This window comes from Elephas maximus, chromosome 3, assembly GCF_024166365.1.
Source record: "Elephas maximus indicus isolate mEleMax1 chromosome 3, mEleMax1 primary haplotype, whole genome shotgun sequence".
Classification (NCBI taxonomy): Eukaryota; Metazoa; Chordata; class Mammalia; order Proboscidea; family Elephantidae; genus Elephas; species Elephas maximus.
The window spans coordinates 168,347,189-168,370,919 of NC_064821.1; the positions used below are offsets into that span (position 1 = coordinate 168,347,189).

Consider the following 23,731-nt stretch of genomic DNA (forward strand, 5'->3'; position numbering starts at 1 on the left):
GAATTTTTTATTCAAAGGTTAACAAGGAAGCAATACCAGGTCTACCAATTCTGCAATAACTGGCTCTGAAGCAGCATTCAGATACAGGGGTGTCACCTGTGAACACAATCCCCTTTAAGATGAACCTTCTTCCTGTGCTCCCAGATTAACAAAACAAAAAATGCTTTCTAGGGAATATTAAACGGATGGTGCATTTTGATGTCTATTTCCTGAATAGTGATATGATATACTAAAAATCAATTTAAATGTTGTAACATGAAAAGATAACATTTAACATTGTTTTAAATGGACTGATTACTTCAGCTACTCCTAGGAAATAAGTAATTAACATTTTTATCAGGAAATGTTCTTTTTTTTCCCCCTCTTTGGAAAAATAATTAAGAAGTCAATAAACTATTAAAGATAAGGGATAAATAGACTTAAAGGAAAGCAGTTCATAAAAGCACCAGAGGTATTTCTTTCTTTTAAAAAATATTTTACAATTTTTAAATTACTCTAAGTTTTGCCATTGGGAAAGTAATTGCTGGATTCTACTCAGTAAAATTTTTAAAATTACAGAATTCTAGGTACTAAAAAGAGCAGCAGAGCAAAGCTGGAAAAGTTCTACAGCACGCAACTTGATCTCAGAGAAGGTCAATAAAAGAGAAAGGGTATGAAGCCCTCTTTCAGATAGTATTTCAGATATACAGCAAAGACAAATCAAGTATGCTTTCAACAGGTGCAGGAAAGTATTTGAAAAATCCGTTCCTGATAAAAACCTCCTCGACCTGATAAGGAACATCTGTGAAACACCTCCAGCTAACATCATACTTAATGATGAAACAAACACTGACAGCATTCCCCCAAAGATCAGGAACAAGACAAGGTTGTCCTCAGCACTTCTGCTGGAGGTTCTAGCCAGTGAAACAATGCAAGAAAAGGAAATAACAGGCATCTGGATTAGAAAGAAAGAAGTAAAACTATTTATTTGCAGATAACATGATTGTCTGTAGGAAAATCCAATGGAAATTTTAAAAAAGACACTAGAACTAATAATTTAGCAGGATAGCAGGATACAGGATCAATATATAAAATCAATTCTTTTTCTGTATACTAGCAACAAATAATTAGAAATTAAAATTTAAAAAATAATGTCATTTATATATTCAAAGATAGGAAATATTTGGGATAACTGACAAAAGATGTGAAAGACCTATACAGTGAAAACTACAAAGTGCTGCTAAAAGAAATTTAAAAAGACTTAGGAAATATACCATGTTCTGAGATTGGAAAACTCAATATAGTTAAGATTCTCCCCAAATTGACCTTTAGATTCAACATAATCCTAGTCAAAATCCCAACAGACTCTTTTAGTAGTAACTGACAAGCTGGTTCTAAAGTTCACATGAAAATGCAAAGAACCTGAATAGCCAAAACAACATTCAAAAAGAGCACAAGCTGGAGGACTAACAAAAAATCGAAAAAAAACCCTCAAACCCATTGCCATGGAGTCAGTCAATTCCAACTCATGGCAACTCTATAGGACAGAGAACTGCCCATAGGGTTTCCAAGGAGCAGCTGGTGGATTCAAACTGCCAACCTTTTGCTTAACAGCTGAGCTCTTAACCACTGTACCACCAGGACTCCGGAAGACTACTACTACCTGATTTTAAGGCTTATCGTAAAGCTACAGTAATCAAGACAGTGAGTACTGGCATCGAGGCAGACAAATTGATTAACGGAAAAGAACAGAGCTGAGAAACAGATCCACAAATATGTGGGTAACAGACTTTGACAAAGGTGCAGGGGCCATTCAGTAGAGGAAGGACAGTCTTTCCAACAAATGGTACTGAAACAACTGGATATCCACAGGCAAAAACAACCCCCCCCCACCAAATTTTGATCCATATACAAAACTAAGGTTGTATCACAGACCTAAACGTAAAACCTGAACTGTAAAACTTCTAGGAGAAAACCTGTCTGACCCTGGGTTAGGCAAAGATTTCTTAGAAACGACACTAAAAACATAAAAACTTTTACTCTTCAAAAGACACAGTTAAGAGGATGAAATGACAAGCCACAGACTGGTAGAAAATGTTTGCAAGGCAGATATCCGATAAAGAACTTCTATCCAGACATATAAGAACTCTCAAAACTCAATAATGAGAAAAAAACTCATTTTTTAAAAGTAGGCAAAAGATTCAAATAGATACTTCACCAAAGAAAGCAATACAAATGAAAAATAAACACATGAAAAGATGTTCAACATCTTTAGTGATTATGGAAATGCAAGTTGAAACCACAATGAGATATTGCACACATATTAAAAACCAGTTGCTATCAAGCTAACTTTGACTTTAGAATGGCTAAGATTAAAAAGACCAGGCATACCAATTGGGATATAAAATGGTAACAACCACTTTGGAAAATAGCTTGGTAGTTTCTTAGAAAGTTAAATATACACCTACCACATGACACAGCCATTCTACTCCTAGGCATTTATTCAAAAGAAATGAAAGCATATGTCCGTACAACGACTTGTGTAGCAGCTTTATTTTAACAGCCCCCAGACAGAAACAACCTAAATGTTCATCAGCAGGTGAATGAATAAACAAATGGTGGTAGAGCCACACAAGGAAAAGAAATAAACTATTGATACATAAAACAAGTGGATTCCAAAATAATGATGCTGAGAAGACAGCTCCCCCCCCACAAGAGTACATTCCGTACGTTACCATTTATGTAAAATTCTAGAAAATATAAACTAATCTCTAGTGCTAGATCAGGGGTTTTAAGGTTGTGGGGAAGGAGTGGGAAAGGTTGGTCAGGAGGGTTACGAAGGGGCACAGGGAAAATTATGAGGGTAATGAATGTGTACATTATCTTGACTGTGGTAATAGTCTGATGGGTGCATACATATATAAAAATATATCAGTTTATGCACTTTAAATATGTGGTTTTTTGTATGTCAATTATACATCAATAAAGCTGTTTAAAAAAAAATAACAATATGCCAAATTAAGCAACAGAGGAGTAAACAAAGAAATCAATGGGAAAAAATCAATTCTGCTAAAAAGGCTTCCACATTATCGCTGTATTTCCTGTTTTCATTATAAAGAGAGAATATAACATAACATCTGTTCCATGCCCCAGAGGTCACCCTTAACCCTTGCCAGCTGTCTCAAAATACATGCTTTTGGTTGTGGGAGTAGGGGTGGATCAACTCGGAGCCATCAATTCCCATAAGAAAAATAAGCTACATTACAAGCCCTGCTGATAACAAACATTTAATAAAAGATAAGAACTCTCATATTCCTTACAAAGGCAGCATATTATCATTTCTTGCTTTGTGGAATATACCTTTTTTCGTAAATGGATGGACTTTGAACAGACGGACCTATATTCTAATAATAACTAACAACTAATGAACTAATAATAATAACTGAGTGCCTCAATTAGCACTTGCTAGCTCAGTCTTCACAATAACCACACCATTTTACAGAGTAAAATAACATGTCTAAGATCATACGACACTTAAGCAGCAGTGCTCAAACCGAGGTCTGATCTGAAAGTCCACGTTCTTAACCAAACCAAAAAACCAAACCCACTGCCGTCGAGTCTATTCGGACTCACAGCAACCCTATAGGACAGAGTAGAACTTCCCAGTAGAGTTTCCAAGGAGCACTTGGCGGATTCGAACTGCCGACCTCTTGGTTAGCAGATGTAGCACTTAACCACTACGCCACCAGGGTTTCCATGTTCTTAACAGCTACGTTTCATTGAATAGTCTGATAGTTTTGCAGGGGCTAGTAATTATCTTTATGCTTCTTTTTTGAAAAGCTCTGATTTCATGTATGAACTTTACTCAGAGAGAGTAGGAATTAAAAATATCAGCTACTCTAACACACTAAAATTTTGGCCACTGGTTTTGGCTTTTTAAAACACATTTTATAGTAAAGGTTCTGAATGTAAATCTAGAAACCTTATAATTAAATTCCCCAACTACAGTTATGTTTGCTTCCCAATATCCCAGTTCTTATCCAGGCAGAAACTGGATTTCTCTCAGTGATGGCCTAAGTTCATGTGATCTTTATCAGTGATCTAAACCATGTAGCCCAACCTTAAAGTTCTTCCTAAAAGTCATTTATCAAGGTGGGATCCTTTCTGGCCTAAGGATTGTTAGGTCCAGGTTTATGGGTGCCAAAGAATGCTTTGAGTCCATTTAAGCACACTCACAGATCTGTTATTAAGTAAGCTGACACTTTTTTTTTTTAATGCAAATATTCTTGACAGGCTGACTAGTATAGAACAATGTACGGTAGTTGCTTAGCTCAATTTTACCTTCCTTATCTCAGGCCAGCCTTTATAACAATCTGCTTCTATAATAGGCACAAGGCCAGGATGAAAAGCAGATGTCAGGCTCTGGACTTACAGTAAACTAGTATTTGTGATGTTCTTGAGATACAGCAACTTCCATGATAACTTCTGGTTTGCTCTGTATATCTGGTATTGTCATAAAATCCTTAGTGATAATTATAGCTATTATTTAAAAATATTTTCAGCAAAAGTAAATCATTTATTGCCTCTGTATTCAGATATGTACGTAACAATTAGATTAAAAAAAAAAAAAAAAAAAAACTCCTTGCTGCTTAAAACAGTCAGAATAGTTAAACCCGTAGAGTGACATATCACATAGGCTCATACTCCAAATATATTTCTAACTTTGCCCTGTCTACAACATTTTTGCCTGTAAATCTTCTTGCTCGGGGAGTTTTGCAATGGCCTTTGGCCAAAAACAACCGAGTTTCATCCTAGGCTTTAAAAGAGTTATACCTGTTTTATGGTTGAGGCATCAGTGGAAAAGAATTCAAGGCTGCTTAGGCTAATGCTACATAGAAGTTGTAACACTTTACCATTTACCATTGTATAAGCAATTTAGAATGCTTTAAAATAAAATGATACTAATAAATGCAGGGTAGATTCTATTTAGTCATAGCTAAGTGTGGCTTTGCATCAGATCTGAGACATGCATAACTTACACACTCAATTTGGAAGCCGTAAGAATAAACTATTTAATCTAACTTTGATTAGCAGTCAAGTCTGTTTTCTTGTTTGGGTTTTTTAAATGGCTGTTGATTAAGGTTCCCTCATCTTCCTCTGACACAGTCACAGATCACCCTGGGCAGCCATTTCCTAGATTTGCTTGGAATTAAGGAGCTGAACCTCTTCTGAATTGTATGGTCCTCCCCCGTGCCTTACCACCCCCCCTCAAAGTTTATGGGCAAGGCAATTTGCTTCCATTGTGGAGATTCCGATAGTGAACTCATTCATGAAAATAAAGTGGACAAGAGAAAGTCTTTCATAAAGAATGTTTTTTTCTCTGATGCAATTCCTTCTAAAACAGAAAATCAGTTCAGTTAGGACCAAACACAGTATAAATGGCCTCTGTAGCAATTAGACTTCAAATATAGGAGAGCCTGAACATTATGTCCTGTTGGCTTCCCTGGTTCTATGCCAAACATGTCTTGGCTGTAACAGAAGAGTAAGAGACTTACCTTGGGGAGAAAGAGAACATAACTACAGGGGTTCTACCCACTGCCTAGAAGGGTGTAAATGCAATGTGGCACTTTGCAGCAATTTTGGAAAATAAATGGAGCTATTTCACAATTATAGCTCTACAGATAGGATCTACTTACAAACTACAGTAACTTTAAAATATATCCCTAAATAAATCAAACCCTTGCCAGAGTGACCTCGTATTCATTTAGAAGCAACTAGGAACCATGCGGTTTTGTTCAGAGATGCAAGGTTGAAGAATAAATTTTATGTTTAGAAAAATATATTTTGAAGGTAAGGAGAGGAACAGAAAGATAAACTTTACTCAAACAGAAAGGAAAAAGCCCATCATAGTCATTTAGGACAAAACCCAAAACCTTTTCAAACCACCCCTATGCATGAAGAAAGAATACTAAAAGGAAGAAAATTAGTAAACTGCCATATTAGTTCAAGAAGTCCAACAGATATTTATTCTGAAGAGCTATAGAGATATGATAAAATCATTACGGAATCAAAACAGACAAACATAAAATAACAAAACAAACAAACAAAAAAAACTACTCCAGAAATAACAAGAGATTCATTCCAACTTAAAGACTCTGGTATGGCAGTTGCTTTTCTCAATGAACGAAACATTTTTGATTCCAGTTGCCACTTACTTTATCTAACAATAGGCTGTTTAAAGATGTGTTACTTCTGGTGAAGCTATTCATTTCCGCTCAACTGTAGAAAGTTTAAGCCTCAGAAGATAACTGTATCACATACAGATGGCATGCAGAGACCAAATACAACACTTGTGCCTGATTCTGGATGGTATCTTGTATCACAATGCTCCCTTAATTATAGCTCTCGCTTCTCAAGCTGCTCTTTCAACTTGTCGGAAGCTGCCTATAGTAACTAAAATTGGATCCATGCAGAAAAATGTATTTTAGGAAAACATGTGCAACAAACCACCTAAGCATCTGTTAACATTAAAACCAGAAGGCAGTATGTTGTACAGCACATAAGAACAGGCTGTAAAATTTAATAATTCACAGCACTCACTTTGAAGTATTATGGTAATCTTCTAAAGCCACGCACCACAATGGCAAAATCTTTTCATTTGTTCAATAAATATTTATTGAGCATCCATTTATCAGGCCCTGTGCTAGGTGCTAAGGATATACTAAATACCAAAACACAAAGCTTTGTAGGTTTGTATGGTTTTCAGATGACTAAAAAGCAGTGAGAACACACACACATTTGGAAAACTATATAGAAGAAAATTAAGATCATTCTCTGATTTTTCCAGTAGAAACAGCTACCTCTCTACTCCCACCCCAATTTTGAGTAGGCTGAGGCCCATGAGTTTTTTTTTTTCCTAATTTGAAGCAAATTTTTAAAAAGAATTTTTATTGTGCTTTAAGTGAAAGTTTATAAATCGAGTCAGTCTCTCATACAAAAATTTATATACACCTTGCTATATACTCCTAATTGCTCTCCCCCCAATGAGACAGCCCATTCCTTCCCTCCACTCTGTCTTTTCGTGTGCGTTCCACCAGCTTCTAACCCCTCTGCCCTCTCACCTCCCATCCAGATAGGAGATGCCAACATAGTCTCAAGTGTCTACTTGATCCAGGAAGCTCATTCTTCACCAGCATCTTTTTCTATCCCAATGTCCAGTCCAATCCCTGTCTGAAGAGTTGGCTTTGGGAATGGTTCCTGTCCTGGGCTAACAGAAGGTCCAGGGGCCATGACCACTGGGTCCTTCTAGTATCAGTCAGACCATTAAGTCTGGTCTTATGAGAATTTGGGGTCTGCATCTCACTGCTCTCCTGCTCCCTCAGGGGTTCTCTGTTGTATTCCCTGTCAGGGCAGTCATAAGTTGTAGCCGGGCACCATCTAGTTCTTCTGGTCTCAGGCTGATGTAGTCTCTGGTTTACGTGGCCCTTTCTGTCTCTTGGGCTCATAATTACCTTGTGTCCTTGGTGTTCTTCATTCTCCTTTGGTCCAGGTGGGTTGAGATCAATTGATGCATCTTAGATGGCCACTCGCTAGCATTTAAGACCCCAGATGCCGCTCTCCAAAGTGGGATGCAGAATGTTTTCTTAATAGATTTTATTATGCCAATTGACTTAGATGTCCCCTGAAACCATGGTCCCCAAACCCCCACCCCTGCTACTCTGGCCTTCGAAGCATTCGGTGGCCCATGAGTTTTTGTATAAGTCAACTGGTGATATTTATGGGAAACTGCTTACTGGAATCCCAAGGCAAGTGGGGATAGATCCCTGGGTTAGCCTCGTTAACACCTGTTGCCAAACTATTATAGTGTTATAAAATCTAATTGGTATTTATAATAATGCTGCTCCTGGAAAGTACTTTGTGTTCTCAAGGGGGTGACCACGAACAAAGTTCTTCCCATTTCAGCCCAAGCCATGGAACTCTTCCAATTCTAAGCCCTGCAGGTAACTTCAATGGAGAGGGGAGGCAGGGGCTTCAGAGGAGAACTGGGGGAAAGGAAGTGGGAATAACAACAGCATTAGGGGTGAGGCATTAGGAATGAGCTCAAACTTTCCCCCATCCTTTTTCTTTTCATTGATCAGATAAACATGGGATAAGAAATGGCAGGGCATCCTGGGTTAGGTTAAACAGGTTAAGACTTCTGGTAATAGTGGGATGGAGCTGAGAAATAGAATAGGGTTTTCAGGGACTTACAAGAGAGTGAAGAGACATTACCAATAGTGACAAATGGGGAAGGCCTGTGGATATGGCAGAAATGAGTCACCAAATGGAGTGAACGTTTATGTGGAATATATGCTGGCAGTCATTAAAATGTTAGGCATTGTTGAGGACACACTAGAGGAATTCATTCAAATGTCTGGCAACCATGGACTGCTTCTTGGATAGAGGTACATGGTATGTACTTACAGGATATAAATAAAGGGAAAAGAAGAAATGAACACGAAAGCGTTGGAGTATTTGCAATGTCATGCAAGATGTAAAGTGTTACACACAAATATTAGTTAACAACAACAAAAAAAAAAAACCCAAACCTGTTGCCGTTGAGTTGATTCTGACTCATAGCGACCCTAAAGGACAGAGTAGAACTGCCCCAGAGGGTTTCCAAGGAATGTCTAATGGATTCAAACTGCTGACCTTTTGGTTAGTAGCTGTAACTCTTAACTACTATGCCACCAGGGTTTCCAAATACTAGTTACTAATCATTTATTCTTATAACAGACAAGGAAACTTTGCTCCAGACAGACTGAATGACTTGACCTCGGTCACACAGTTATGCTCAGGCATATGCAGCTTGGGCAAAGACTCAACCAAGGAATTCTAACATATATGAATAGGCATGTAGCAAAGCTATAAGCACGTGATCCCCAGGGAATCCACGCAAAACAACTGAAGGAGAAAGGGAAAGGAAAAAAGAAATAAGGCAGACCCCATCCCCCCATATCAGAAGGAGACTGCCTCATACACTCTGGGGAAATGAAACCATTGATGATTACTTACTACACATTACAAAACTACAAAGGAAAACAAAAAAGCAATGGTTTGCAATGAGTAAGTACTCTGAGGCATATCTAATTAGAGAGAAATGTCAGTCTTTATCACTTAGCCTAAAAGACATAAATCAGTATGTCACTCTAAACCTAAGAGCATATCAGAATATGTAGGAACAGATTTTATTTTTATCACAATTATCAATTCAGAATAATCCAGAAAAAGATTACCCAAACATGATTAAATAAAAACACTTTAATCAGTGTGGGAAGGGAAAAAAGAAAAGCTAAAGAAGAGAAAAGATATAGCTTTTTGTATGCTTTCTAGGCAATGGTTATCGTTGGGTACTTAGGAAATCCCTGATTCTCTAAGCCTTCTGGAATGGCAATGAGAAAATGGTCATTGTTGCAATGAAAAAATCTTCAACAAAGCAGCATCATATGGACGCACGTGAAATATTAATACAAATGTCCCTTTTATTCAATAAAAGCTAGGATAATTTTGAAAACTATAATAAGTAATTTCATAAACTTTTTACCGAAGAAATTTAATAAGGTACATCAATATTACCTCTGGTTAAAATTTTAAATCATAAAAATCTTCTTAGCTATTTAGACCCAGTTGCACTTTGCAGGGAGTCTGCTTTCTTTGGCATGCTCAAGTCTGACTTTCTTTGGGGCCTTTTCCCTTTCCTTTTAGGGGTATCATCTTCCTACTACTCATACAGACACCCTTAAGATCTTTTCTTCCCCTATCCAAATGTGCTCTCAAGACAGACTTTATACCTTTATACCAAGGTATAAAGGACTCATGACATTTGAAAGGAGTTATGCTACCTTGTATTTTCATAGATATCAAACACTTAATAAAAGTAAAAATTCTTAATCTGGGCTTCAGGGAATCATGGATGGTCTTCATGATTATATCTGGAATTTTTCATATATGCTTATATACATTTTTTAGGAAGCTGGTCTCATCAAGTTCTCAAAGGGTCGGAATTCAAAAACAGCAAAGGTCCACTATGCCAAAAGAATGAAGTTCAAGGTCCAGATGTTAGCTGAGGCTAAGGCGACTATTTTGGAGGATAAAAGGCTTTTCGCCACTGTCCCTAAAATCACACCACATAGGTGGGCTACCTTTAGCAAATATCAATATGTACACCCAGACCACTAACATCAATGGGTACTAAAAAAATATCCTAGTTAAATAAATTACCACTGAAACAACTTAAAAAACATATGATGACTTCTCATTTTTTTCTTTTAACATACCTTTAAAGCTTCTATAACAAGGTCCCTTGCTTCAAGCTCTCCTTCAAGAATACTGAATAGTGTCAGGAGTTCAGGCTTGCTGAGTTTTTCCAGATTCATCCTGAAAGCCTAAGACAAGGACAACAATCAGACAATCTCTAGAAGATAGAGTTAACGTAACATTAAAAAAAAAAAAAAGTATGAGACAGACAAGAAAAGAGGAACAGTTACAGTATAAAATGCTTTCAGAAAGGAAATGATTACAATTAAAGAGAATGGCTTTCTGGTGTTAATCACAAACTGAACAGTAATAGAAAATAAAATTCACTTTAATTATTAATTTCATAACTACTCACAAGATCAACTTTTCATCATTTTTCTTCCAGGCATATTTCCAAGCAGACATTCTAGAAGGTCTGGGAAACAATTAGCCACTAATTTTTGTTCACTAGAAGCTCAGGTAAAATTGTTTACAAGGAACACTATTACACTGAAAAACTGTTAGACCATGAAAAGATTTCCCAGTTTTAGAACACCAAAATTTCAAAACTGTATATAAAACATTCTGGCATCCCTCTGAAATTGGCTTAAATGGAATCTGAGTAAAAATAATGGTTGGTGGGAGTATGGGAGAAGATTTTCTTTTAAATTTTCTACTTTTATGAGAACATCTATCACAATATTTATATTTTGCACAGTAAAACAGACTTAAAGGCAACCATATGCAAATATACTTTTAAATGACTTCTTAAAATATATTGTTTAAATATCCTAATTGGCCAAGTTATTACAAACTGAATTTATGTGACTCAACGAATTCACATTTCTATGAGGCCCTTCAACATTTTGAAATCTGTTAAATGGCAAATTGTGTGGCACAAACTTAATCCTTTCCACAAGATTAATTTCTCGCAAACCACACATAGAAGTTAGACTACACAATCTTTGAAGGGTCTTCAGACCACTAGGTACAGTAAGATACATTTTATAACTTCCAAAGTAGAGTAAATATTATTTTCCTTCTCCCACTTTTTACCTCCAAATTGCCACTCTCATAATAGTTTGCTTTAAAGTGAAATCACAACACGACTAGTTCACACACCCTGCAGTAATTCCCAACTCTTAGGAGCACATTAAATTTTAGGGGGCACACAAAAGAGTCTTTGATTCCTTCCAGAGCTACTGCCTTTAAGTGAAAAAGAACATGTAGAAAATGCATACTTTACTGTGTCGTTAAGACTGTATTTCAGGACATGCTGTTCAAATCCTGTACCACATCGTAAATATGCTCAATGTAACCTCAGATCTAACTGCTAACTTTCTAACGAGTGAGTTTTAGTCACAAGTAAGTAGTTCCAACTTCTTTAGCATCAAAGACATGTCTCATAACTGTTTAAAAATAAAAACTAGTAAAATTAAATTTATATAAAATGATACATTGGAAAGAGCACGTGGCTTTGCAGTCAAAAGGATCTTAGGTCTGCATCTTCATCTTCCTAATTGTATGACTTTGGGCAAGTTTTTAGATTCTCAGTTTTCCTCTCTGTGAATGGGGGATGATAATACGGAATTCACAGGGTTTTTGTGAAGATTAAATGAGTTAATAAATGTAAAGTATCTTGCCAGGTTCCTGATACCAGCTCAACAATGGTTTAATTATTAATAACTACTATCCTCTCTCATTCTCCAAAAGAATTCTAAAAAAGGCATTATCGAAATTGGGGGCAGCCAAGGACAAAGATCTCAGAAATATCTTCAGCTGCCCTTTTGTAGTTGAGAACCACAGATGAAGAATGGTGAGGCCTACCAGTTGAATCACACTGGTTTCTTAGATGAGCCGCCATCCTCTCCAGTGGCTTCATGTTTTTAGCTCCCTCAGAGAGATTACATAAAAGGCAGAGGAAAATGTCTAATCATTTTTATGCCCTTTCTCTTCCCTCCCATGATGTTGAGCAAATTAATGGGCACATGGTAAAGGTACTCCATAAATACCAACTGCGCTGATAAAATCAACTGGCTGTATAAAAGGACCAAGGTAGGAAGGTAAGAATAGAGTTAAAAAATGACAGAGCCCTGCATATTATTACTTTTTTTCAGCACCTTTACAGTCTTTAAATGTTCTTATTTGGAGATCCAAAGCTTTGGCTTAAAGAAGCAGTGTGATATGAATAAAAAATAATGGAATGGAAGTGAGGAATGCAGAATTTTGAGTCTCAGCTCTGCCACTACAGCTCTATATGACCCAGGGCGGGGATCACCCAGTCGCTCTGGCCCGAGTTTCCTCACAGGTAGAATAAGACAGACTAGATCATTTCTAAAGTCCTTCTTGGCTCTATTCTAAGCTTCTGTGAGTATTGATAAATCAAGTACTATTCGTTAGAGGATCCAGTTAAATAAGAATAAGAGGCAAATACATAAAGAACTAACTCAGACTGTATTCAATTCAAAGTCTTCTATCTGTTGCGATAAATATTCTCATAAAAGAGTCAAACTAAACCCATCTTCAGTCACTTTAGTTAGAAAGCAGTCCAGTCTAGGCAAGAAAAAATTCTGTTCTTTGTAAATGGTATAAAGAACAACATTCTCACTTGTTATTTCTACATTTGCAAATCACTTGTGCACACAAATTCGAATATCTGGAACATTTTGCTATTATGTGCCAACTCATTTAGCTTAGTGTCTACATGAAGCGAATACAATACAAATATGACACAGCTGTGTAACTTGAGAACCAACAGATCTGTTTCTGTACCTTCTAGTAACTTTATAAATAATAAAATGTAGCAGTTCTTTGCTGTTTTATACATTTGAATCTAATCTCAATATACAGAGCACTGTAATACTTTTTTGTCTGAAGTGTAAATGAAAGATAGTAAAACTGCATTCTGTTTTGGGAGGGCAATGACATACTGGGTTAGGGGTGATACTGACCTGATAATTGGTAGAGTCACACTTCAGTCCTCGAATATAAACTCTTGTGGATTTCTTCAGTTAAAATTTGGGAAAATTGACAAATATACTTAAAAAGCTGTCAGCATCATGGGAAAGTGTTCAATGCTGCAAAATAATAAGAAATATATTGTCCAGGTGACCATACTGTAAGCAATTTGGTAAATCCCATAAATGTCAACTATTATTATCGCTAGTGAGGCCTGAGAGCTGTAGGTTAATACTGACAACAAAGAAGAAAATAGCCAGTTCTTCTAGTTGAAGCTGAATAATATAGGAAAAATATCAGGGATCTGACTTCCCTTTTGTAGTGATAGAGAAGGTGAAGGCTTTGGAAATTCTTCTTACTTTGAGGTCCACTGCAATTTCAAGGACCAACTTCTGAATATCACTAGAAGAGACTTTCTCTTCCTGACCTGACAAAAGCATATCTGTTCGAATCACCATGAATTATGCATAATGTACTCAGATACAAAAATACCATAATTACTGCTGAATTTTTCAAATGGGCAAATTTGTGTAAGAATAATTATCATCCGCTCAACTCCCACTAACCCATATACAAATGAACCTGTCACCATCTTGACTTTGTCTACAAAGCTGATTATTCATCCTCAACTTCTGTTTTTCCCCATTTTCACTTATTTATCCCATTTATTTATGTTTTCCTAACCATGTATTAGACCCAGCAAGCTTTTTAAAAAAATGATAAGCTTTGAATTTTATTTGATAAAATGTAATTTTTGTCTTGAACTTTAAGGTCCTATTATGGATTGAACTGTGTCCCCCCAAAATATTTGTAAATCCTAACCTCTATGCCTGCGGTTGTAATCCCATTTGGGAATGAGTTGTCTTTGTTACATTAATGAGACAGGATTAGTGTAGGGTGTACTTTGAGTCAATCTCTTTTGAGATATAAAAAAGTTAAACGCAAACTAGCAAGCGGAGATGGGGGAAGAGAGATGCCAAGCCACATGAAGATCGCTCAGGAGCAGAAGCTCAGAAGAGACAAGAACCTTCCTCCATAGTCAACAGAGAGAAAACCTTCCTCTTAGAGCCACTGCTCTGAATTCAGACTTCTAGCCTCCTAAACTGTGAGAGAATAATTTTTTTTGTTGTTGTTAAAGCCACCCACTTGTGGTATTTTTGTTATATAAAAAAAAAAGGTACCAAGTCAGAAAGTCTGTTTGAGGTGCTGAAACCTAACAGACAAATAGACACGGTGTCAAAGGAGGAATAATGCAATGCAATAAACGCTTGTTTCATTCAACCAAAAATCAGTCATTAAGCTAATTATAAATCTCTGAAAATTAGGAGAGGGGATGTGGGTTTGTTGTGCAGCCAATAAAAAAGAATACAGACCCAACATACACAACATTGAATATGCTACCCATCAATTTCTGCCCAACATATAAATTATGTGACTCAGGATTTTCAGAAAAGGCTGTTCCTAACCCATATTGGAGCCTTGGTGGCGCAGTGGTTAAGAGCTACGACTGCTAACCAAAAGGTTGACAGTTCAAATCCATAGCCACTCCTTGGAAACCCCATAAGGCAGTTCTACTTTGTCTATAGGGTTGAAATGAGTTGGAATGGACTTGTAGGCAATGGGTAACCCATATTAGAAATATGATTGCCAGATCTTTGGAAAGCCATAGTGTAATCTACATGCTCATTGCCTACTTATTTTCTAAACGAGCTGTTACTTGTCATCGTATGACAATGACATCTATTAAGTGACTTCAAAAGACAAAATCATTTTAACCAGATGCTAAGCTCCTTCCTTCCATTAGATGCTCTCTCCATGACCCAACTTTCCTTAGAGTTTAGACACAGATATTTCTGTCTAAGGAATGTTAAAGCCTATAAATTTGAAATAAAAACCTCTTGTAGACAAGCTCCCTCATTCTGGCAATTCTGGTTGTGCCTTCCCTTTCCCTCTTAAGAAGTCCCAGCTTCTGCTCTGAAACTCTGAATCCTATAGGATAGCAGGCATTGCTGCCTTTTTACAATACATAGATGGAACGGCAGAAAAAGAAACACCCCAAACAGCTTCTATGCTCTGTAAGCAGTAGGGCAGGGCAGGGTAGACTGCAAGTAAGATGTCTGTCTGCTAGTATCTGGGTTCGTGTATGTCTTTATGTGGAAGTGAAGGCTTTCTTTCTTTCTAGGTGCTAGTGATATGGGACATGAAATAAGGAAAGCAACATTTTAAGATGAGTCTTAGATATTCCCTGACATAGAAACACCTCAAGAAAATATACACAGTATAAAAAACAAATCAGATATTTTACCCAGGAGATTGCTCTTCCAAAACGGGACAAAAATCTCTTCTTTATTATGTCCTTAGCTATCAAATTTTTGATATTAGTGATCAGATATGAGCAAAGATGCAAAGCAAATCTCCTCCAGTTATGTAAAGACTCTTTCACTTATGTATTCATAAAACCGAACATAAAGGAAGACAGTTAATTCTTAAAACTCAAAGAACTGAGACTAACTTACAAAATGGGTGTTTCTGACAGCTTTCCACGAGATGATGTACTTCCTTAAAAACCTAAAAAATACCTACTGCCATTGAGTCCATTCTGACTCATAGCGACCCTATAGGACAGAGTAGAACTGCCCCGTAGAGTTCAAACCTAGTATATATGACACAAAAAATAAAAGAAACTTGTAAGGTTTATAAACACTAGATCTAAAATATGGGCAACAATGCACTGCTATTTAAAAAAATATATCCAAAGCAGCCTTGTATGGTGGTGGGAAGGTGTTGACACATTACCTTAACTATCTCAAAAGATTTAAGATCCCCCACTCTCTGGCACTTATGGTTTTTCAGAAGGCTTATTTATGGATGTAGAATAAGACAGTGACAATCTTCCAAATGGTCCCTCTCATTCCACTTTTGGCATTTTAGGGTCAGGCAACAGAAGGAAAACATATCAGCCTGATATCAGAAAACAATTTTCTGATCAAGAAAGCATTTCTGATCAAGAAATCTTCTGTACATTTGCTAGAGAAAGCTGTTTTTGCCATTATAATTTGCAAAAGTTCTAAAATCAAGGTACAAAAACTAATCTCATTTTATTAAATTCTACTATATTATGCAAGATACTCAAATCAAGCTTCTTCTAGTTGAAGCCAAAGATATTACTGGAGTTTTGATACCCTGTAACAAATACTTAACCACACACCACTTTTAAAAACTACTATAACTGGATCTGAGCCTTCCCCTACCATGAGAACACCATACCATGATATTTCTCAGAATGCCTTGCTTGGTCTTATGGGTTTGCTTTTTCCAGCCACACTAAACAGCATTATATAAAACAGAACGGTTTTGAAACAGTTTTAGAGACTGTAAATTTCAGGACCCTTTGAGGAAGGCTGCTTTGAGTCATTCTGAAATATAAATAGTATACTTACAAAGAAATTACAATGGCGCTAAGGAATTGAGATGCTTGTTTACCCAATACTGTCAATATACACTCTGGAGAAGGCCTCCGGAGACAAGCTCTGTAATTAAGTTAGTACTCTTAAAGGTCAACATTTATAACACTGCAGTATTCTACTCAAATACACAGTACTCTATTCAAAATAGATTCTAAGACCAGATTTTTTGATCTATACTTAGTACAGAAATTAATATCATTGTACTTATCAAAGTTAATCACCACTACCTCAGAGTCCTTAGCATAGTTTTGTAGAATTTAAGCAATAACAATAGTAATAAAAAAGACAAACATTTACATATTGAGTTAAACACTAATGTGTGCCAGACAGTGTTCTAAGTATTTGATATATATTAACTAATTAAGTCTTCACAACAACCTTAGGTGATAGTTAATATAACCATCGTAATTATCCCCATTTTACAGATGGGAAAACTGAGATACAAAGGCTGAATAACTTGCTCAAAAGTCTCACAGCTAGTATGTGTCATAAGTGGGATTGGAACCCAGATAACTTAACTCCCACGGTTTCCTTGGTAACTCCTGCTACACTGGTTCACATCTGATCTTCTCCTCTTATCAGCCTTAGGAATACAGTGGTGGAAAAACCTCAGCTAAAACATGATTCACAAAGCTGGAAGGGACCTCCAAATAATTTGGTTCAGTACTCATTTTACAGATGAGAACTGAAGCCCAGAGTTTTTATGTGAATTACTGAAGAATACAGTTAAGTAGCAGAGCTAGGTCTAACACTCATGTTCCAGTTCTAATCCACTTTCTGGGATACCATGACTGATATCAGGTTTTTGTTTTGTTTAAAGACTCACGCATCTCTGGCATGTTTGTGTATGTGTCTGTCTCTTTCACTGTGTATGTGTGGACATTTATTTGTCTGTTTTTCTCACTACTTCTCCTATAGGTTGTTCAGCAAAATTTATAGTTATATTGAAGGAAGAAGTGGCCTCATGCCTGTCAACAAACATTCAAACATCTCTCCCCCAAAAGGAGGACATTAACACAAAGCTATTAAAAACAGGTCTGTCTACCTGGATATCTGTTTACACCCTTTCAGGTATTCTCATCTGAGACAAGACCAAACCAAAAGAACTACATTAGTTCAGCTTTGTTGTTGTTGTTGTTAGTTGCCATCAAGTCGATTCTGACTCGTAACAATCCCATGTGCTACTGGAATGGATGTTAATGAAAATGTATAATAGCTTTTATGTCAATTTTTTCTTATTAAAATAAAAGATGATACATCTTTTAACATTGAACTATTACCAGAAGTTTGAACCATTTCAAGGATATGTGTCAGTTGGCTTTATTTAGTTTAAATGAAATCATAATTTCAATCAAATATGTATCTGTCTGTATTATCTGTCCATTCACCAGTCCCCCAAATTTTTGCTTTTCTGAAATAAAGCCACCATGATTTGTAAAATACCACGACAACAGAATAGCATGTAGATTGAATGATTTCATTTTTTGTTGCTGTTGTTGAGAATATGATGTAGATTGATTTTAACTGTCCTTTATTTCCAGTAAAATGATTTGTGGGCCACAATTCTAGAGGCAGTCTGGAATGCAAAAACCCTTCAAATGCTAATGTAGGATGAAATCAGTGACTCTGACAGGATTCCAAACCTAGAAGAAACTCAGAGAGGAAGGTATGGAGGATGAACCAAAAAACAGTGAAGACATCTGTGCTACAGGGCAGCTATGGTTGAAGGTATCTGTGCTACAGGGCAGCTATGCTTCGGATTTCACTCCACCTGCCACAACAGGTTTAGTTTGTTTTTTTTCACCTGATGCTTCCTGAATTGCAAAAAACTTCACACAAGCCTCAAACACAAATGTTATAACTGGTAGTGTTGTTTTCCCTTCTAAATCAGGTCACTGATTAAAAAAAAAAAAAAAAGTTTAACAATTTGGAGTCAGTTAAAAATTACCAACAACAAACCTAGCAATTGTTTTTGCCCCGAGGTTCTTTGGAGACAGTAATTCTCCTGGGAGGCAGTGTGCTGCAATAGGAAGTGCGTGGACTTTGGAGTGCCATAGACCTGGGTTTGCATCCTGGCTCTGACATATCAACTTAATCTTTAAATTCTTCTTCTATAAAATGGGGCTAACAAAACACTCTAACAGGATGCTGCATGGTTTAAATGAGTTTGTGGCTGGTCAGTTCTCTCATTTCTCATCCCTTGGGCACACATATGGTTTAATCTGAAAGGAATGATGATTTCCTTTTTCCAATGGGTTGCCACTGTCTATCATTCATGTCTGATTTAGAAATCAAAATAAGTTTACTCCTTCTGACTTGGTGGGTTGATCAGATCCAAGGAGGAGACAGCCTGGACAGTTCCTGGGAAAGTCAGCTTTGGGACATACACAACACATATCCAGGCCAATGATATCTGCACGCTAATTGGGAAAAGAAAAAGGATACTCTTCTGCATAAATTAACCTTCTGTGCCTTTAGCATATAGAGGAAAAGCATACCTTTGCTTCTATTGCATTTTCACTAAGTCATAATTTTAACCTGTAATGACTTGTAATGGGTTTTCTAAAAATATCAGTTATTTTTTACATTATGTCAAATGCATAACGGATACACATCCACACTAACTCAGGAGCAGTTATCATATTCTATTGTATCCATTCATCTGTTTATATATCTTCTATCTCATAGGACTCTGAACTCTTCTAGACAATTACTCTGTCTTACCTAGCTTGATGAATCTCAGCACCTAGCAGTCTCTGGAACAAACCGAAAAACCAAACCTGTTGCCGTCAAGTCGATTCCGACTCACAGCGACCCTACAGGACAGAGCAGAACTGCCCCATAGAGTTTCTAAGGAGTGGCTGGTAGATTCGAACCGCCAACGACATTTTGGTTAGCGGCCGTAGCTCTTAACCACTGTGCTACCAGGGTTTTCTCTGGTATAAAGGGGAAACTAAAAAAATGCTGGCTGAATCTAGACAAGGTTGGAAAGAAATGTACAGAGCCTTGAATTCCAGCTAAGTTGGACTTTATCTTTTAGAAAATGAGAAGCCACTAAACATTTTTAACCAGGTGAATATAACAAAAGCATAGTTTTAGGAAGGTTAAAGCAGCCAACAACAACAAGGCTTGAGGTACACAGCAGACTTGACTGAAGAGAAACTGGAGGCAGAAAGGGCAGTTGGGAGTAAAGTTTAACAGTCCAGGTGTGATGCAAAGGAAAAAAAATGTGTGAACTAAGATGGTGACAATAACAATGGAAAAGACTGATACAAGAAACATTAAAAAGAAAGAATTTACAGTAGCTTGGTGACTGATTCCATTTAGGGAGGTAAGAGGGGAAATGATCCCAGCTCAGCTAGGTTTTGAGACTGGTTGACTAGAATGATGATGCTACAGACAGAAACAGGGATGTTAGAAAGGGAACTGGTTTTTGGAAGGGAAATGATGAGCATGATGTGAGACACGCTGAATGAGAAATAATCAGACCCCTAAGAGGAACATGTTAAGTGTCAGCCAGTGTGGCGAGGACTAAGGGCTTAACAGTGGAGAAGCTTTTGCGGGTAGCACCTTTTTAGAAAATTTCTTCTGTGTCCTCAATTTTAAGGACAAGAAGCAACAGAAAGCTGATATACAGGACTGGACCAGATCATTTGCCTCCCAAAATATTAAACCAGTTAGGAACCAGTTTGGTTCTGGCACTGCTCCTATACAAGTTGCTGCAACAGAAATGTCTAGTCAGCAAAAACCAAGTAAGGGGCATCACCCCCACCCCCCAACAACAACAAAGTTAGTGTTTCTGTTTTTCCTACAACTTTCCTGCCAGTTATCCCTCATTCTTTTTTTTTTTTTTATAATTTATCATTCTTCCCTCTTATTAAAATAATTCATCTCCACTTCTCTTTTCTGTTCTCCTTCTGCCCTGGCTCTCACCTTTCTAATAGGGCAGATTCAGCCTAGCCTTCCCCAGGAGTCTTTGTTGTCTATAAATCCAGTCATCCTGCTCTCTCCTGTTTTGTTGTCTATTAAATTTAGTAACAATTAAGGATTACATTCTTTGTGGCTCCAGAAGTCAGAAAGGATTCACTCAGCAGCAAAGAACACATTTAGATTGGAGGCTTTGGCTTTGTACTTGAAATATAACTTGTAAATACTTGGCAGCGAGGAGCCATATTACCGCATTCTTTACTTCAGTGCCTGCTTGTAGTTCTGTTTTTCTCAATCCACAAGCCCCTATCCTAGCCTCCCCCTCCTCTACTCTTAACTCCCCTATCCATGTTTTCTCCCCTCCACCTTCCACCATTTTGACTGCTCCTATTTACTTGGGGGGGAGATGGAAGGAAGCTGCCTTCAAAAGTAAGGCAAAAATTGCTTTTAATCAAAATTACCATTGAAAATCCCTTAAATCTCAAAGAAGGTACAACTTGGCACAGTCATCACAGTATCCACAAAACTATCTACATGCCATTCAGGATGGAGGTACTTTGGAGACTAGAACTTGGAGTTGAGCAACTGGCAATTCAGACAGAAGACATCAGTAGGTTGAATGCCTTGCCTTTACTCCTCCCCCCTCAAAAAAAAAATTCAAGAAGGATAATTTGCATGACAAAATTATTAAACATACACACACTCCAAGACAGGTACACAGCTTCCTAGAAATTCTTGGATCTGAGATATCTGAGATCGTGTTATATGAAAGCGTTCTTACCTACTTAGGAATTTTAGCTATATATTGAAAAATTTAAAACAAAACCAATTGTAACTAAAATTAGATATTACTCGTTCACCTTTGTTAAAATGCTGAAGGAATAAAAGAATATTTAATATTAAAGTCTCTAACTCACATGCTAATAAGGGCAATAATACCTACCAATTATTGAGTGCCTTCTACATGTTGGGCACCTTGCCTTATGATTTATATATATTAGCTTATGGACTCTAGAAGTATATACCATTATTTCCATGCCAGAGCTGAGGAAACTGGAGCACAGTGAATACAGGGAACTCTGCGTTCTTACCCTGGGTCACAGTGAAGGAGCAGAGTAGGAGAGCTGGGATTTGAACCCAGGTTTACCTCTAAGTCTGTGCGGTAAATTACCATCCTATATAACCTAACAACAAATAAGGTCTTTTTTTTATTGAAACACTTTGAACTATAACTTGGAAGACTTGATTTTTAGTTATTAGTAATAAAACATTCAGGAAATAAGAGCAAGTGACCTTTAGAAACAGGCTGACATGCTGCCACTCCTGGGGTCAGCCACTAGAGACTGGGCGAGTTTCCTCTAGAAATCAGTCTCTGCTTCTCGTCTCATGCTGCCCAACACCAGCTCAATGGCAACCCCTAGAAACACAATTCTCTTTCACTCAGAAAAGTTAAAAATTCCAATCCAGTTCTGCAAATTAATTGGCAGGACTGCAAATCTGATTCTGTCAACACTCAAATCCACCATAGAACGAATGTGTCGTGACCACCATAATCAGCCTGTATGATTTCATTCAGGCACCCCATTCTGTTCTGTGCCCTTGTTCATATATTTAGTGCTAGTTTAGTAAAGCACAAAATCAACTAAAATTCTATTAAAAAAAAAAAAAAATCCCCAAGTAGATCAGTAGCTTGTCAAAACCAAACACTAAGAAACCGTTCTTAAACAAAAATCAGCGAACAATTAGTTCCTAGTATGCTCTTCTAAATTCACTTCGTTCCCATCAGGTCAGATTCTTAGAAAAATCAAAGAAAACCCTGAAATGATTAGAACTGATTACATTCAAATTTCATGACAGCAATATTATATTATCTAACCAGCTGATATTTTCTCATAAAAAATTCAGTGTTTTAGAGTCACTTAAGATTTAAGAGTTTCATAAAACATCAGATAGGAAAAGTAAAGTTAAAACAAAACAAAAAGTAGATTATTCATGCTAACAAAATGTGCTATATCTTATCAGTGCATCCATTATCTTTCTAGTCTACCCTAAGGTGACAACTTCAAACTAACTACAACAAACATCCATTAAGCCATACCATAATATTAGGCACTGCAAAAGATAAAAAGATGGGGGAAATCCTACTCCTGCCCTTCAAGAATTCATAATCTAATGAGACAGATTAGACATATACACAAAGTTTCTCTGCATACAATGCTTTTCTTCATCTAACATGACTAAACCAAACCCACTGCCTTGGAGTCAATAGAGTAGAACTACCCCGTAGGGTTTCCAGGGCTGTAAATCTTTATGGAAGCAGTCTGCCACATCTATCTCCTGTGGAGCATCTGGTGGGTTCAAACCACCCACCTTCTGGTTTGCAGTCGAGTGCTTTAACCGCTGTGCTGCGAGGGCTCCTCATGACCAAACCAAACCGAAAAAACCCGTTGCCGTTGAATCGATTCCAACTCATAGCGACCCTATAGGACACAGTAGAACTGCCCCATAGGGTTTCATGACCAAACAGGTGTCGAAAAATAAGAGATTACTTAAGTCTATCCAACTAAACCAAAAACCAAACTCATTGCCATTGAGTCGATTCCGACTCATAGTGACCCTATAGGTCAGAGTAGAACTGCCCCACAGGTTTTCTAAGGAGTAGCTGGTGGACTCAGTCTGCCAAACTTTTGGTCAGCAGCTGAGCTCTTAACCACTGTGCCACCAGGGTGTACCCAACGGGTCTTGATTATCGTGCCAAATAATCGAAGAGCATTGTTTACTTTTTCTTCTCTGCCCGTGAAGGCCCTGGCAATTACCACTACTTTGGATTCTCTAGTCTCTTAGTTTATTTTCTGTTCTCTGCTCATGTAACAAGATATATCTTTCTAGAGTTTCCTGTTCTGCTTTAGTTTTTTCTACTGCTATTGCTGTGTTAGCTGGGGAGACCCCACACATAGCTTCTCTTTTATGCTTTCTTATTGTAGATCTGGGAATAATCACTACACAGATCTGTGAGCACCAAGTGTGGCTCTGAAAACTTCGAAACTTAACTATTAAAAATAATTACCTTCAGGAAGTCTAATCAGGAAGGTAAAAGACAACAGCCACTACAATCACCCTCTATG

At 37.2% G+C, this 23,731-nt stretch overlaps 1 protein-coding gene across 2 annotated transcripts in view; it reads right to left on the bottom strand.

Annotated features, from left to right (window-relative positions):
- Window positions 1-23,731, bottom strand: part of CTTNBP2NL (CTTNBP2 N-terminal like) — a 55,811-nt gene that overhangs the window by 30,012 nt on the left and 2,068 nt on the right. For both annotated transcript variants that reach the window (XM_049880059.1, XM_049880058.1), the window contains exons 2-3: window positions 13,206-13,331; window positions 10,296-10,403 (exon numbers count right to left, since the gene is read on the bottom strand). In XM_049880059.1, the coding sequence (XP_049736016.1) occupies window positions 10,296-10,394 (99 nt within the window). In that variant the 5' untranslated portion in view covers window positions 10,395-10,403; window positions 13,206-13,331. The remainder of the gene's footprint in view (window positions 1-10,295; window positions 10,404-13,205; window positions 13,332-23,731) is intronic.